This window comes from Falco punctatus, assembly GCF_963210335.1.
Source record: "Falco punctatus genome assembly, chromosome: 3".
Classification (NCBI taxonomy): Eukaryota; Metazoa; Chordata; class Aves; order Falconiformes; family Falconidae; genus Falco; species Falco punctatus.
In genome coordinates, this window is record NC_137582.1 from 74,958,856 (window position 1) to 74,971,757 (window position 12,902).

The 12,902-nt window shown below is 36.0% G+C and overlaps 1 protein-coding gene across 2 annotated transcripts in view; it reads left to right on the top strand.

Annotated features, from left to right (window-relative positions):
* The window catches only part of LPCAT1 (lysophosphatidylcholine acyltransferase 1), a 75,227-nt gene that overhangs the window by 26,094 nt on the left and 36,231 nt on the right, over nucleotides 1–12,902 (top strand). Inside the window, exons 6-8 of one of the 2 annotated variants that reach the window (XM_080378153.1) lie at nucleotides 1,727–1,785; nucleotides 6,756–6,790; nucleotides 9,422–9,476. In XM_080378153.1, the coding sequence (XP_080234279.1) occupies nucleotides 1,727–1,785; nucleotides 6,756–6,790; nucleotides 9,422–9,476 (149 nt within the window). The remainder of the gene's footprint in view (nucleotides 1–1,726; nucleotides 1,786–6,755; nucleotides 6,791–9,421; nucleotides 9,477–12,902) is intronic. The other variant, XM_080378154.1, reaches the window with a different exon arrangement.

The following is a 12,902-nucleotide window of genomic DNA, read 5'->3' on the forward strand; positions in this document are numbered from 1 at the left end:
CTTATTTTGTGTTGCTTACAACTTACATGTGGCATTAGAATATCATGCACTAAGTCAGCATTGTGATTCCTTACACTGATTCATTTGGTGGAAGGAATCTCAGTATTGTCTCCTGAACAAACATTCAAAAAAGCTTTTCTTCCTCCCCTTTCAGCTCTTTACCTTTTTAGATTGAGTGAGTGGTGGTTAGAACATCCACTACTTTTTCTCTTTACTTTCCTTCTCCCTCTGCCTGAATATCCTGGTCATGCTTTGAAAACCAGTTGGAATCCTTCATTAAAGCCCTGATACCCTTCCTTCCCTCTGTGCCATAGAATTCCAGGCACTATATACTTTCTGCCTCAGATCCCCCTCTGTCTTCCTCTCCTCTGGTCTAGTACATGCTGCTGTCTGCCTCTTGACTATCTCACTTTTCCTACTGGAACTAGCTTCTGTATCCATCCAGCCTCCCAGAAATCCTTTGCATTATAATTAATCGCTAATATCACTTTAGGTCTCTATTCAAGTAACTGCTTTCAGGATTCCTTTCTCCATTCTACTCATATGGCCTACACTTCTTGCTCTTACTGGAGAATTTTTTGGGGTTGTGTTCATGAAAGCTAGTTATACAGGACAAGCTAGTCTAGTTTTGTTTAAATGGTGGTCTTCTCATCAACCACTCAGATTTTTTTCATCTTCAGATTCTTTCAAAAGTTGCTCAAAAAGGCTGGGTTTTTTTTGGAGACTGAATACAAAATACCACTGGGCTGCCAAGAACCAAATCTCTGCAGGATCCCATCCAGACAACTGTCATTTAAAGATGTTTATACTCCATTAATTTTTTTTTTTTACATCTATGCAAGTATTCTGCAAAGCAAATGTAATGCTAAGGATACAGTATACTTCCATTCTTCAGGCCTTGATTTTAAACCAAATATTAGTCAGAATTTAGTAAATTGCTATAAAAAACTTAATTTGAGCGAAGACTGTATTAAGTGTTTTCACAAGAGAAAGATGTTTAATCTTGAGCAAGATAGTTAACATGCTTACCTAATCTTTGTGCTGGAAACCAAGAAAATCATTAACAAATTATGTTTATAGATCTTGTGCTACTTACCAGAAATATTAATTTTCAAATTAAGTGAAGTGATACTTCTGTACAATAGTTCTAGTTCAATACTTTCTGTTAGATTTTCCATAGCTAGAGAATAAACAAATAAGCCATTTTCAGGGGAATTAAGGTGAGAAAAAAGGTTAAATTAATTCTGTTACTTCAGAGATGATAAATTTCCTATAAATTGATGTTGCCCAGCTAAAAATAGAAACCTGCTTTTGCATAAGAAAGCTTAGGTGTTCTTCACCAAAAAATACTGTTGACCACAGGGAATATATGATTTAACTATCTTGCACATATGTGTTTTTTAATCACTTATCAAGCTGAATTTGGTACTGGGCTTTGACTTGCATACATGACAATTTATGTAGGTGGTAGAGGATAATTTAGAGAATGCAAGCAAGCATTCTTCGTTATTTATCTTCTGAAAAGGTGTGTATACATTGTCATTCTTCAGTGCTTACTTTTTAGACTTTGACTTCTGAGGCTACTTTTGGGTCTTACTTTTTCACTGTTAACTAATTTGTATGCCTATCAGCCCAGTAATTGTATCACCTTTTTTCTTTACTGCAATAAATTTCTGCTGTGCCAAAATGCACTATAAAATATTGATGTGTCATATGTGCCTCCTAGGAGCGTTTATTCCTGGAGTTCCTGTACAGCCAGTGGTTTTACGTTATCCAAACAAACTGGTAAGTTCAGCTTGCAGTAAATATGGGGCATTTTCCTTTAAATACATTGGCACTTCTGTAAACTTTTAGATTAGATAACTAGATTTAGAAATTTGGAAAACATTAATAAATGCTTATTGGCTAAGTATATATTCCTTAAGCCTCTAGCAATATAGATAACCTTAACAGACAGTTTAAATGTTTTGCTTTAATTGGATTGCTCCTTTAAAACAGTGCTCTGAAAGTTATTCAGGTTGTTACAAGAAGTACTATACAAATGACAAGACAAATTCTGTCAATTTCTGTCTAGGAGGCATGTGTTCCCACCAGCTCCCTTAACGCAGTGTGTGCTGGAGAGGGTTTTTTTAATATTGTTTATTGCTGTAGGATGCTTCTGCACCTCCTGCCTGTGGAGGTGTTAGTACAAATTAACACAACCAGGTAAATGATAATAGAATAATGTGTTGGGGACCTTGGCACATCTATAAGGTGTCTCATTGTCAATGTTTTACATCCTCTGTGCAGTTGGCTAAGGACTGCTAGACACTAGCTAATTTGGAGTAGTCCTTCAATATAAATCAGATTCATGCAAATTATGTGTAAATTATAGTGCTTATTTGCAATACCTAAATTAAAAAATTGTTACAAATGCTTGTACAGGTATGGGCAAACAAATGAAGACAAAGGTCACTTGATCTAGTTCCAGATCAAGCCTACAGGAAAGCATAAAGGATGTTTTTTTTATATTATTTGTTCTACCTGATGTAGATACTTTCCTGTGCTACTGCAGCCAGAATCCTGTCTGTCTACATTCCTTGGTTAATTAGAAGATGCTTCCTAGTGAACTTTATTAGCTTTTATTCTTGAGGTTTCTTTTTGAGCACTGTGAGGGTATTTTCAAGTCCAGACTGTCCCCTTCTAAAATAGAAGTTATTTAGGAGAGAGTGGGAGGAGTGTCAGAAGTAAAATAAGGACTGCCTTGTCTCTTTGCTGATGCATGTCCCATCAGAAGATCTCATGTCATAGATCTCATGTCATCTCTCTTTGACTAGCCCACTAACAACCCTTTGATCTAAGGATTTAATTTCCTCTTGGTACCAGAGTGCTTACATTTTTTAAAGTGTTTCCATCCAGTGTTCTTTCTGCCAGTTTACAGGTTGATATAAAACGTAAGTGTAACTATTAAAAAAAAATAATAAAAGAATCTAAGCAGAGTTAAAATATGTAGACCACCACTTGCTGTCAACTGAGACAAGGTGTGACGGCAGCCAACTAGTTTGCAGTAAAAGCAAAAAAATCATCGTTATGGATGCTGCGACAAGTAAAGCAGCCTGTTATGCTTGCTTGGTATTAAGTGCATTGTAGCAGGTTATGTGGGACTTTTCATTACATAAATGTTTTATTTTCAGGAAGAAACACTATTTTCTGAAAATGTTTTTAAACTTCTATTGCACTGACAGTTTTGATTGCAAATATGCACATGCCTCTTATGTCCTGCTTAATATACATTGTTACTTTTGGTTAATATTACACTTATTTAATATAAACCTATCAAACATTAATTTGCAGGTATCTTCACAAATCCTTTTTTGTACTGAAATGTCCTTATTGCCTGTAGTACATAATATGCAATGTTTGTAGACTAATATTATATGTTTCTAACACTGTATTAACAGAAATTGTGAGCTTTTTACATTGAAGTAAATCAATATAAATTTTAATGAAAAAAAAATCATAATTGTTTTTATATTACCGCAAAATGTTGTATAAGAAACCGTAAATATTTCTATAGGTGTCTGAGTTGGCCTGAATCTGTGTATTTACTTTTTCCTACTACTAGTAATTGCTGTAAAACATACAGTTTTCAGTGCTGTACTGAGTCATTTAACCTCCTAAGGTCTACTTCCACTAAGCATTAATGAGAGAGGGGTAATTGCTATTACTATTTGATTTTTAGATTAGCTTGGGGGCTGCAGAAGAGTTGCAGCAAAGTGAGAATGAGAGAGGAAGGAGAAATATGATGTGGTATGTGAAGGTGAGATTTCTTTTGTTTAGGATGCAGTTAAGTAGCAAGTAAGAGTAAAACGGAGTAGAGAAAGACCATTGTTTTTTGTAAGTGAAGACAGCATTTCTAGACAGTTTGAACTGTCTCTTGCTTCCTGTTGGCTTGTTTGACTGATGCATATTTTGATTTTAGGTTTAGAAAGGAATTTCTTAAGATCTTTGCTTAGCTAGTGAATTCCAGATACGCATTGTGCACTGTCATCCCGCTGCTTTTAGTTTGAGCTGCCTGCTCTGATCTACCTTCAGAGCTGTGAGTTACACAGTACAGATGAGAACAGTCTTGGACTTGAGTGCAGCTGACTGTTTCGGGAGGCTTTTTGAGATCAGAGCCTGGGGTGTGTAGTTGGATGTTTATTTCCTTGTATTCTGTTCAAGAACTAGGTGAAGTAGTGCTGTTCTGCAGTGGACTGAACCATGTAGCAAAAGTGATGTAAATTCAGTTATTTTCTAGCAAATAAATCTAGTCCTGCTTGCCATGAAGAACTGTTTCTATTCAGGGTTGCCCCTTGACTGTTCTTCGGGCTTGTGATTGTTTGCAATAGATGCCTCCTCTGGGCCAGTATGAGTTTTTCTTTACGAGTAGTATGTTATTATGCTGCTTCTCTTGATGCATAAGCAGAAAGAAATTGTAGGGCTTAAAATGTTGCTTAGACCTGAAATTCAAAATTTGATTCTGTTTATCTAGTTTGGTAGTGTTTTGTCTATTGGATGCTTGACAGATACTACCAATATTCTAATTAAAATAAATGTTCTAATGTCTCCATCCATAGGTTCTATAACAATCCTTTATGCAATTAATTTTTACGCTGGATTTCTTCATGGGTACAGCTTTTCCTTAATTTGAATTTTCTGTTAGTGCTGTTAATTATGAGGAAGATGTACTTCCACCCAATTAAAATTACTCATAATCTAGATACAAAAGTTTTGAAGTGTACTGAGAATGCTATCAAAGTGAATGCTGTCCATAAGCATAAGCTGGAATAAATATAAAAGATACCTAAACTAGGTAGGGAAAATGCCACTTCCCATCTTCTGCTTGTGATTTTTATCGTAACAATATTGGATACACTGGCAGGAGGCTCTGCCTCCTGTTTTCTACTACGTAGCATTTAGTCATCATCTGTTCTGTGTCCTGATGTTCTTGATGGGAAAAAAGCACGCATGTCTGCTGTGACATTCATATTGGGAATTTCTGGCAGGATTGTTGACAAATATATAACTTAAGTTTGTCATGCCAGCTAGCCAGTACAAGGGCTGGATTCTGAAAATACTTATTCACTGTTCAGTGATCCATTGCCCAGGCAAGGTACCTTTATGGAACTCACTTTTGTCTTTGTCTCCTTCTGCACTGTTGCAATTTAAGAGAGCTGAGTTGGATATGTGTAGTGTTGTCATTCTATATAGCAGATCTAGTCTCTGATTAGAGAAATTACCAGCTATCTACATTGTAATGGTCAGGGTTTGTAAATGAAAGTTCCTTGTGGAAAAACCAGACTGACTTGCAGTATTATCAGAGACATCAAAATTGCCAGAAACAGTTTAATTGCAAAACTATAGACATTAAAGTTCTACAAGATCACTACATGGCAAAGTCCATTTTCATGCATGTATGTTGATTGCTAGAGGTAAAATTTGTCTTTTACCATATTTTGTTTGTTTTAAAATAATTGTTGAAATTAAAGATTTAAATTTTTAGTAGTCCATCATGATATATTGATTGACCTTACTCCAAGCTGTTGGTCTGTCACATTAGTCACACTTTTCTTCTTTTATGGATGTGGTACTGTCTTTTTTACTTTTGACAGCCTTTTGCTTTAAATGGTGATTAAAACCAGAGTTTGACTTGATTTTTCAAGGTCATGGCACATGAAATCACCTAAACTCTCTAAAGTGGTTTTGGATGGTAGCATAGAGCTGAACGGGAACATTTTGAGTAGGTTGATAGAAATACCTTTCTGATCTGGTTTTTTAGAAACCTGGATTTACTGAATCCTCTTGTCTTTCCATTAGTGACTTGTACAATTTCTTTCCCAGTTGGGAAGAACAGTAGCTTGGAACTAATTTTCAGTTTTTTTGATTCTTACTTCTATGCTTAAATCTTGTCTCCAAATATTGCAGTTTTTTCCTGTGCTGTTTCTTAGTCTTACAGTTAAGAATGTGATGACCTTTACTGTCATATTCCTTCCTGCCACCTGTTACATAGTCCTTTCCAGGTCTCTGTTCCCTTTTTGCTATTTGCATCTTGTTCGCTTCTTTCACTGCTATTTTTCCTCTGCACACTGTTAATCTCTGGCTTCTGAAAGTGCTGCTGGTCTTGCCTGAGAATAAATTGGTGGGTTTAGGTGTCTTATAAACGTACCTTTTGATTCTTGGATCAGGCAGATGAATGTATGCTGTCTGTGAGTAAAGGCAACTGGAAAAATACTGTTTGAGGATAAGGTCTGTCTTGTCCTATTGCTTTATGTCAGCTGAGCAGGCTTCCATTCAGTCATCTCCACAGGTCCCACACACTTCAGAAGTGTTGCAGAGTGTTCATACCTGTTGCTGGGAGGTCCAAGTGAAGCGTATGGAAGCTTGAGGGATGACACCCTGTTGAGCAGGATGGGTTAGGAAAATACACATGGACTATGTATTTCAAGGAACATCATGTTACAGTAAATAACTTTCTTTTCCAAGGCTAACAGCATTTGAAGAATCCCTGGATGTGTAAAGGTTTTATGAATATATTCTGTGTTTAAGAGCTGGGTTACTGGGTATTTCCTAGCTACATAAAAGTAGTCTTGATTCCTACTGGTGGTAAGAACCTTTGCAAAGAGGCCACTGAAGTTTCCATGAAAACCTTTAGTCATATGTCATCGGTTACACTATCTATAATGTAATGAAATTTTCAAGTATAATAATTACAACTATCATGCTTCTCTTCTTAGGACACAATCACATGGACGTGGCAAGGACCAGGAGCGTGAGTGGTTTACTTTTTATTGCTTACATCATGATTGCTTTCCATCATTAGTTTTTATTTACATGTCTAACAGGCATATATAGTAGTAATGGCTGGTTATTGGATTATTCCTTGGGATTAACTTGAATCTTTTATCTACTATTCCCTAATTTGATGATAATCAGTTAGAGGAATCCAGGTATAAACAGTGTGTTTCTGCTGCTGTGATTTTGGTGGTTTGCAGGATAGATTTTATGGTTTAATTTAAAATATTATTTTTTTTTAGCCAAGTACCTGAAGTAAAAAATCTTGCTTATGATTTGTATATTTTATTGCCTGCAAATAGATTTGGTGTGTTTCTGTATAAAATCTGTATGGCTATTGTTTGAAATTTGACTAGTCTCACAGAAAAAGTCAACCCACTTGGGGAATTTGGAGATACTGTTTGAATGTAACTTCAATTTTTTTGTATTTTGCTTTTTAAACAAAATGCTATTCTAGAGGTTCCCTAGTGAACTCACGTAATGTAAAATAGTAAATGAAGCAGTTACTGCTTGTTAAAAAGAGTATTTTTTTAGTATTATTTACATGTTGGGGTTGGAGTAGAAGTTGTAAATGTTTAGATGAAGATCAGAACAAGGAGTTTTCAACCCTAAATTAAGGGCAGTTGGACTTCATAGTTAATAGCTTGCTGTTAGCCTCCTCCTTGGGAAATGTTTTGAAAGTCCCACCTGAGGTCCTATATTTTAGTAGTAACGAGGAAACCATTGGGATTAGGCAAGAATCAAATAATTTAGAATTTTTTTCAATTTTGAACCTTCAAATGGACTGGGAACCGGGTCTAATTAAGGACATTTCTAGATTTGGAGACTTAAGGAAATCATCAATCACTTTTAAAGGGTCAGCTTTCAATTAAATTGTCACATTGGAAGTAGATGAATCCATGATAGTGTCTAAAGTAGGTACTGCAGCATTTACTGTGTGTGGGGATTTGTTCTCTCCTTGTGAGTTTCTGCCTCTTCTCTTGTATTTCAACTGCTGTTCATCTTAGCAAATTAACTCAGCCAGAGGGGAGAAAGGTGAGTAGCTTGCTTCCAGCTTAGTGTCCTACCTGAGGAGTCAAGAACACATAGAAGGAGAAAGAAGGGGGAAGGAACTTGTAGGTGCGTTGCCTCAGACCACTTTAATGTGTACAAAACCCTTATCTGGAAGTGGTGACCTCTGCTAATAAAGTTAAATTAAATTAAAAATGAATCAGAATCTGAGACAGCATGTAATGTTCTGCAAATTCACTGGGTCAGTTTAAATTACAGCTTGACTTAATTAGGATTAATTCTCCTGAGTGACCTAAAATGTATTTCTAATGTCTTAGCAAGAAATACTGTTAAGACTGATACAGTCTTGACTTTCTCAGCAAATCTCTCTTCTGTCACAGTGTTAGATAAAACTTAATCTGGAATGTTGATATATCAGGAGTATTCTGTTTGTTCAGAGCTCTTATAGCCTGTAAAACAGATCAAAAACTCATCATATGGAAACTATATGTTTTCTTCCACTTACGGAAAGTAATGTTTTTACTAGTTTGACAGTGTTCAGAGCAGATCAACTAACTTACCTTGAAAACAAATACTGACTAGAGCATACAACTTAAATTTTCTCTGTATCGGACTTGAGTTAGATACAGGTTCTATCAGTTTTTAAAATTTATACTTATTTAAGGTTTAATCTTTGAGGATTACAGAATGTTGGCAAAGAGAAAAGTTTACTTATAACTTACTGGGGTTTTTTAATGCTCTTGGACAAGGACCTAGAAACCAGACTTTTAATGTTTCCTGTCAGTGATGTAAACTTCAAACCCCAAGTTCCACGGTTGTTCTTGCTTCTTTTCTTTGCTTTAATGTGTTGGAAGTTCAGTAGGAAAGAAAAGAAAAGAATGTGTTGCAGCCCTGAATGAGTGTACAGCAAAATGAGTGGGGTGTTACTTCTAGGAATGGCCCTTTATCTAGGGAGGATTTTGGCCAGCCCTCCCCTCACAGTGATTGACTGCTGTAATCACCTAGATACCGCATAAAATGTGGCTATTAATGCTGCTCCCTAATTTAGGTTTACTAAATCCTTTCCTGGATTTGAATCGTACTGCTTTCTAAGGTCAAGTTGATTCCAGTTATCTTGTGTCTTAGGCTACTAAAGCACATGTACTGCATTTCATTAACAGACTTGTGAAGTATAATGAACTTTGATTCCAAACCAAGGTAATGATAAAATCTTAGTGGTTATGTTTAATCTTGCCAACTCTGTGCTGAATACAGCATTTTCCTGAAACAGACTTACTCTTTCTTTACATACTATGCATACATCATATCTTACTGTATGTATTGGTACCTGCATATCATGTTATCGTTTGTCTTCCTGCTTTTGTGTATCTTTTAAGATGCAATTTCAGCGTAAATTGCTTTTGTTAAACCTTGCAGAATGTAATATATAGAAGTACTCTCAAAGACCTTTTATGTTAATTTTTTATCTGGGTGCAATCATGCCTTCAAGTAGGAATGTTACCTGAAGACTTTGGAGCATAATGTACTACTGTTCTGCTACATATAAATTTTTTCCTCCATCTTTTTTCTCTCTTCCCCCCCCCCCCCTCCTTTTTAGGTTAGAAATTCTGTGGCTTACTTTGTGTCAGTTTCACAATTCTGTGGAAATTGAGGTCAGTAAAAAACCCAGTGTATTCTGAGCAGTATCAGCATACATAATACTGTACTTAATTCTGCAGTAAAAGTTTGTATTCAATCTTTGTATGTACATCTGTAAAAACAGGTTGAAGTGCCACTTACATTTTTCGACAAATGGCTTCTGTGTCTGAAAATGTAACCTAAAAATACAGCTTTCCACTTGGCTTAAGACTTTACTTTCTTATACATTCAAATTTAGTACATAGATTTCTGACTCTGTTTTTAAAGGGCCTTTTGTGAACAAATTTCTTGTCTTTTAATGGCCTGATTACTATTTCAGCGAGTATACAAACTGTGTGTTAGATTTCAAAGTGTGTGAACAGTGGTGTATATCTTCTAGAGAAAAATCATTGTAGGTGGTTTCTTATAGGCCAGATACGTTAATATGTCTAGCTAATTATTTTATTAAGCTGCACTGTTCAGAATGTGAAATCAGAAAACACAAAGAAAAATCTATGTATATTCTTAACTTTGTTTTGAGAAAAACACTGTATGATCTTAAGGCTGAAGACTATTGTAGTGGAAAGGCAAAAACAGTTAAAACCCTTCCTTTTAAATTGCTGTCTTTATGCATTTTTACAGAGAGTAAATACATTTTTGAGGACAAGTACAGTATTTTAAAGGTGTTAGGAGATTTGACAAATGTTCTACAATTCTTCTGCTTACATTTTTTAATGAAGCAGCTGTTTATCTCTGGAACTGATAGCAGGGTAGACTAATGGGAAGAACTGTTAATACACATGTGAATATTGTAACATATAACTTATGCTAATCACAGTATTTATCATTGTTGTACTCTGTGTGTGTTTATGCTTTAAATTCTTCTCAAAATAATGAATGCACAAAATACCAGCCAGTGAACAGTTGTATCTGTTGCAGAAATTAGTTTGTGTTACCACTTTAGCTGCTTGTTTTCCGCTACTAATAGTATAAATATTAAAAATTTTAAACCCCTTTGTTTCCAAAACAGTGGCCTGCTTTTGGTAGAACAGCCAGGGAGCCACTGCTTCATGCAGGGGTAAGACAAACTAGCTAATTGGCAGGACTTTTACTCTATCTCAGGAACATGGTTCTCTGCCCTAGGCAAGTAAAATGGGTTCTTTCACACAGAACGGAACACTGCTGAGCATTCTTGATTTTTTTTGAGGCAGCAGCTGCGAGCAGATGCTGAGTTTCTGTTGCTCATACAGGTCTTGCATAAGGACAAGTTAGGATCTTCGGTTGTCTTAAAAAAAAAAAGTTAACTTTTGGAAATACTCCATACTAAAGCAGGAGCTCGCGGAGGATAGAGGAGCAGAGCTGTTTGCAAGGCTGCTCGCAAGTATGAGGCAGAGTACTTGAGAGCTACTTGTTGAATCTGCTTTTGCAAGGAGGTGCAGCAGATTTAGGAATGTAGAGGAAAAATGAGTTGTTCTGTGTTCAAAGTTGTGTTTTTCCCCTGGTCTCCAAAGTTTGTTGGCCTTTATTCCATCAGCACAGGGATACTGGCAAATCCCAACCAGCCTTGACACCATAACTACTGCTGAAGGCCTAGTTAATCAGGGAGATGTACAGCAAAGCAACACAACTTCAGTGTTTTTAATTAAATGATAGCTAGTAAGGTCTAACAGCCAGCAATCAGGATCCAAAGTTTGTTAGTCTGGGCTTATCTGCGTATAATGTGTGCTCTGGCATACCATACATATCATCCAGCATGTATATTGAGAAGCAAGTGTCTATGTAGATTTTATGATAGGTTATGACAAATGTTGGCCTGCCCATTCATCCATCGTGCACTTGGAACTGGCATGCAAGCAATCTTGTGAAGAAGAAAGGGTATACAATCATCTGCACATGTGGTTTGTTTTGGCTCATGTTGATTTATTTTGCTGGCCTGTCAGCTTCAGTGTTCATACATCCATCACTGTGTGCAGCAGCTGAGAGTTCTTCTAGTTTTGTTAGAGGTGCTGAAATGATTGTGCAGTTTCTGTCCAGTTGGACACAGACATGTAGAACACCTCTGAAACTGCCTTATATTCAAACTTGTCCTGTGTTTGGATGAATGACTTGATAGCAGTTTTCAACTGAAAGAAACAGAATGGGGCTTGGAAGCTGAAGGAACAATCTTTTCTATGTCTGTTAGCTTTACAGTCTTTGTCTTATTGTACATTACATCACATCAGGCTGGCATACCTGCTTGTAAACCTGTAAGACAGGAGTCATATGTTTTCAGATGCAGTGGTGCATGTAGGGAAAACAGTAGCAAAATCCAAAATAAAGATTTGTCCATGACTGCATACTTCTAAGAAACAGTTAGACAAACATCTAATGACAGGATTTTGAGTACTGCTGATCATACCGTTATACGATTCTGAAAATATAGCTAACTTCTTAGTTACTGAGAAGTATTTGCTTAAATGATAAATTTTTGTTTATTCCCCAGTTGTTATTTTCCTTTTTAAAGACCAGTGTGAAATTTCTGGATCATAATTCCTGTTTTGTGCTACCCATAGGTAATTACATGATATATAACTAAGCTTTTTACAACTTTGGTTTCTACTGCAGAGATTTTCCACAGGATTATGAATATTTTGTTCACTTAGTGCATAAAGTATCTAATTCCATTGCACTAAGGCAATTGTCTGTCTGGTACTGAGCAGGAGTGGGAATCAAGAGTGCTCCCTTCATCTGAGAAGTATGTTACTTAGCAGAAATAGGATATTTTGAGGGTTTTTGTAGGTGAGACTGGCCATGATCTTGAGGCTTACATCATATTTCAGTGAACACATAGCCAAAAGCTGGAAGGTCTTTTAATATAGGCCATCATATTCTGAAAACTGCCTTTTCTATGGCAGGTCTCCAGCAGTTCTGGTTTAGTTTTCCCCTTCCAACCTCAGCTGTTCTGTTATTCTATGGCCATCTGCATTTATTTAGAATTTTTCTTTCAATTGAGTATTAATAACTAGTGTTCAATTTAAAGGAGAAATTTTTCAAAACATCCGACAACAGAAGGTAAAAACACAACGGTCATATATGATTTCTAAATGTGCAGGGGATATGTATCTCATATAAATACTTCATGCCCCAAGAATTTGAATTCTTGGTATTTAAGCTATAGAAAAATGTTTATGTAGCAGGTGCTTTTCTTGCATATCTAGAAAGAGCTGAATAATAAAAGATGTAAAAGAAAGGTCTGTGCAAGAAAATGCTAATACTTTTAAATGATTTAAAAAATTATTGGTCCCACCTATGAAAGGAAGATAAACCCGTACTTGGGTTCACGAGGTAAGAAATTAGCAGAGTCCCTATTATATGAATTTCTAGAAGTATGATGCAGCCTTAGGCATTTAAGTTATTTTTAATTTTTTTATAGTCCTTTTGTTAATATGATTTTGTAAGTAGCAACAAAATATACAACTATA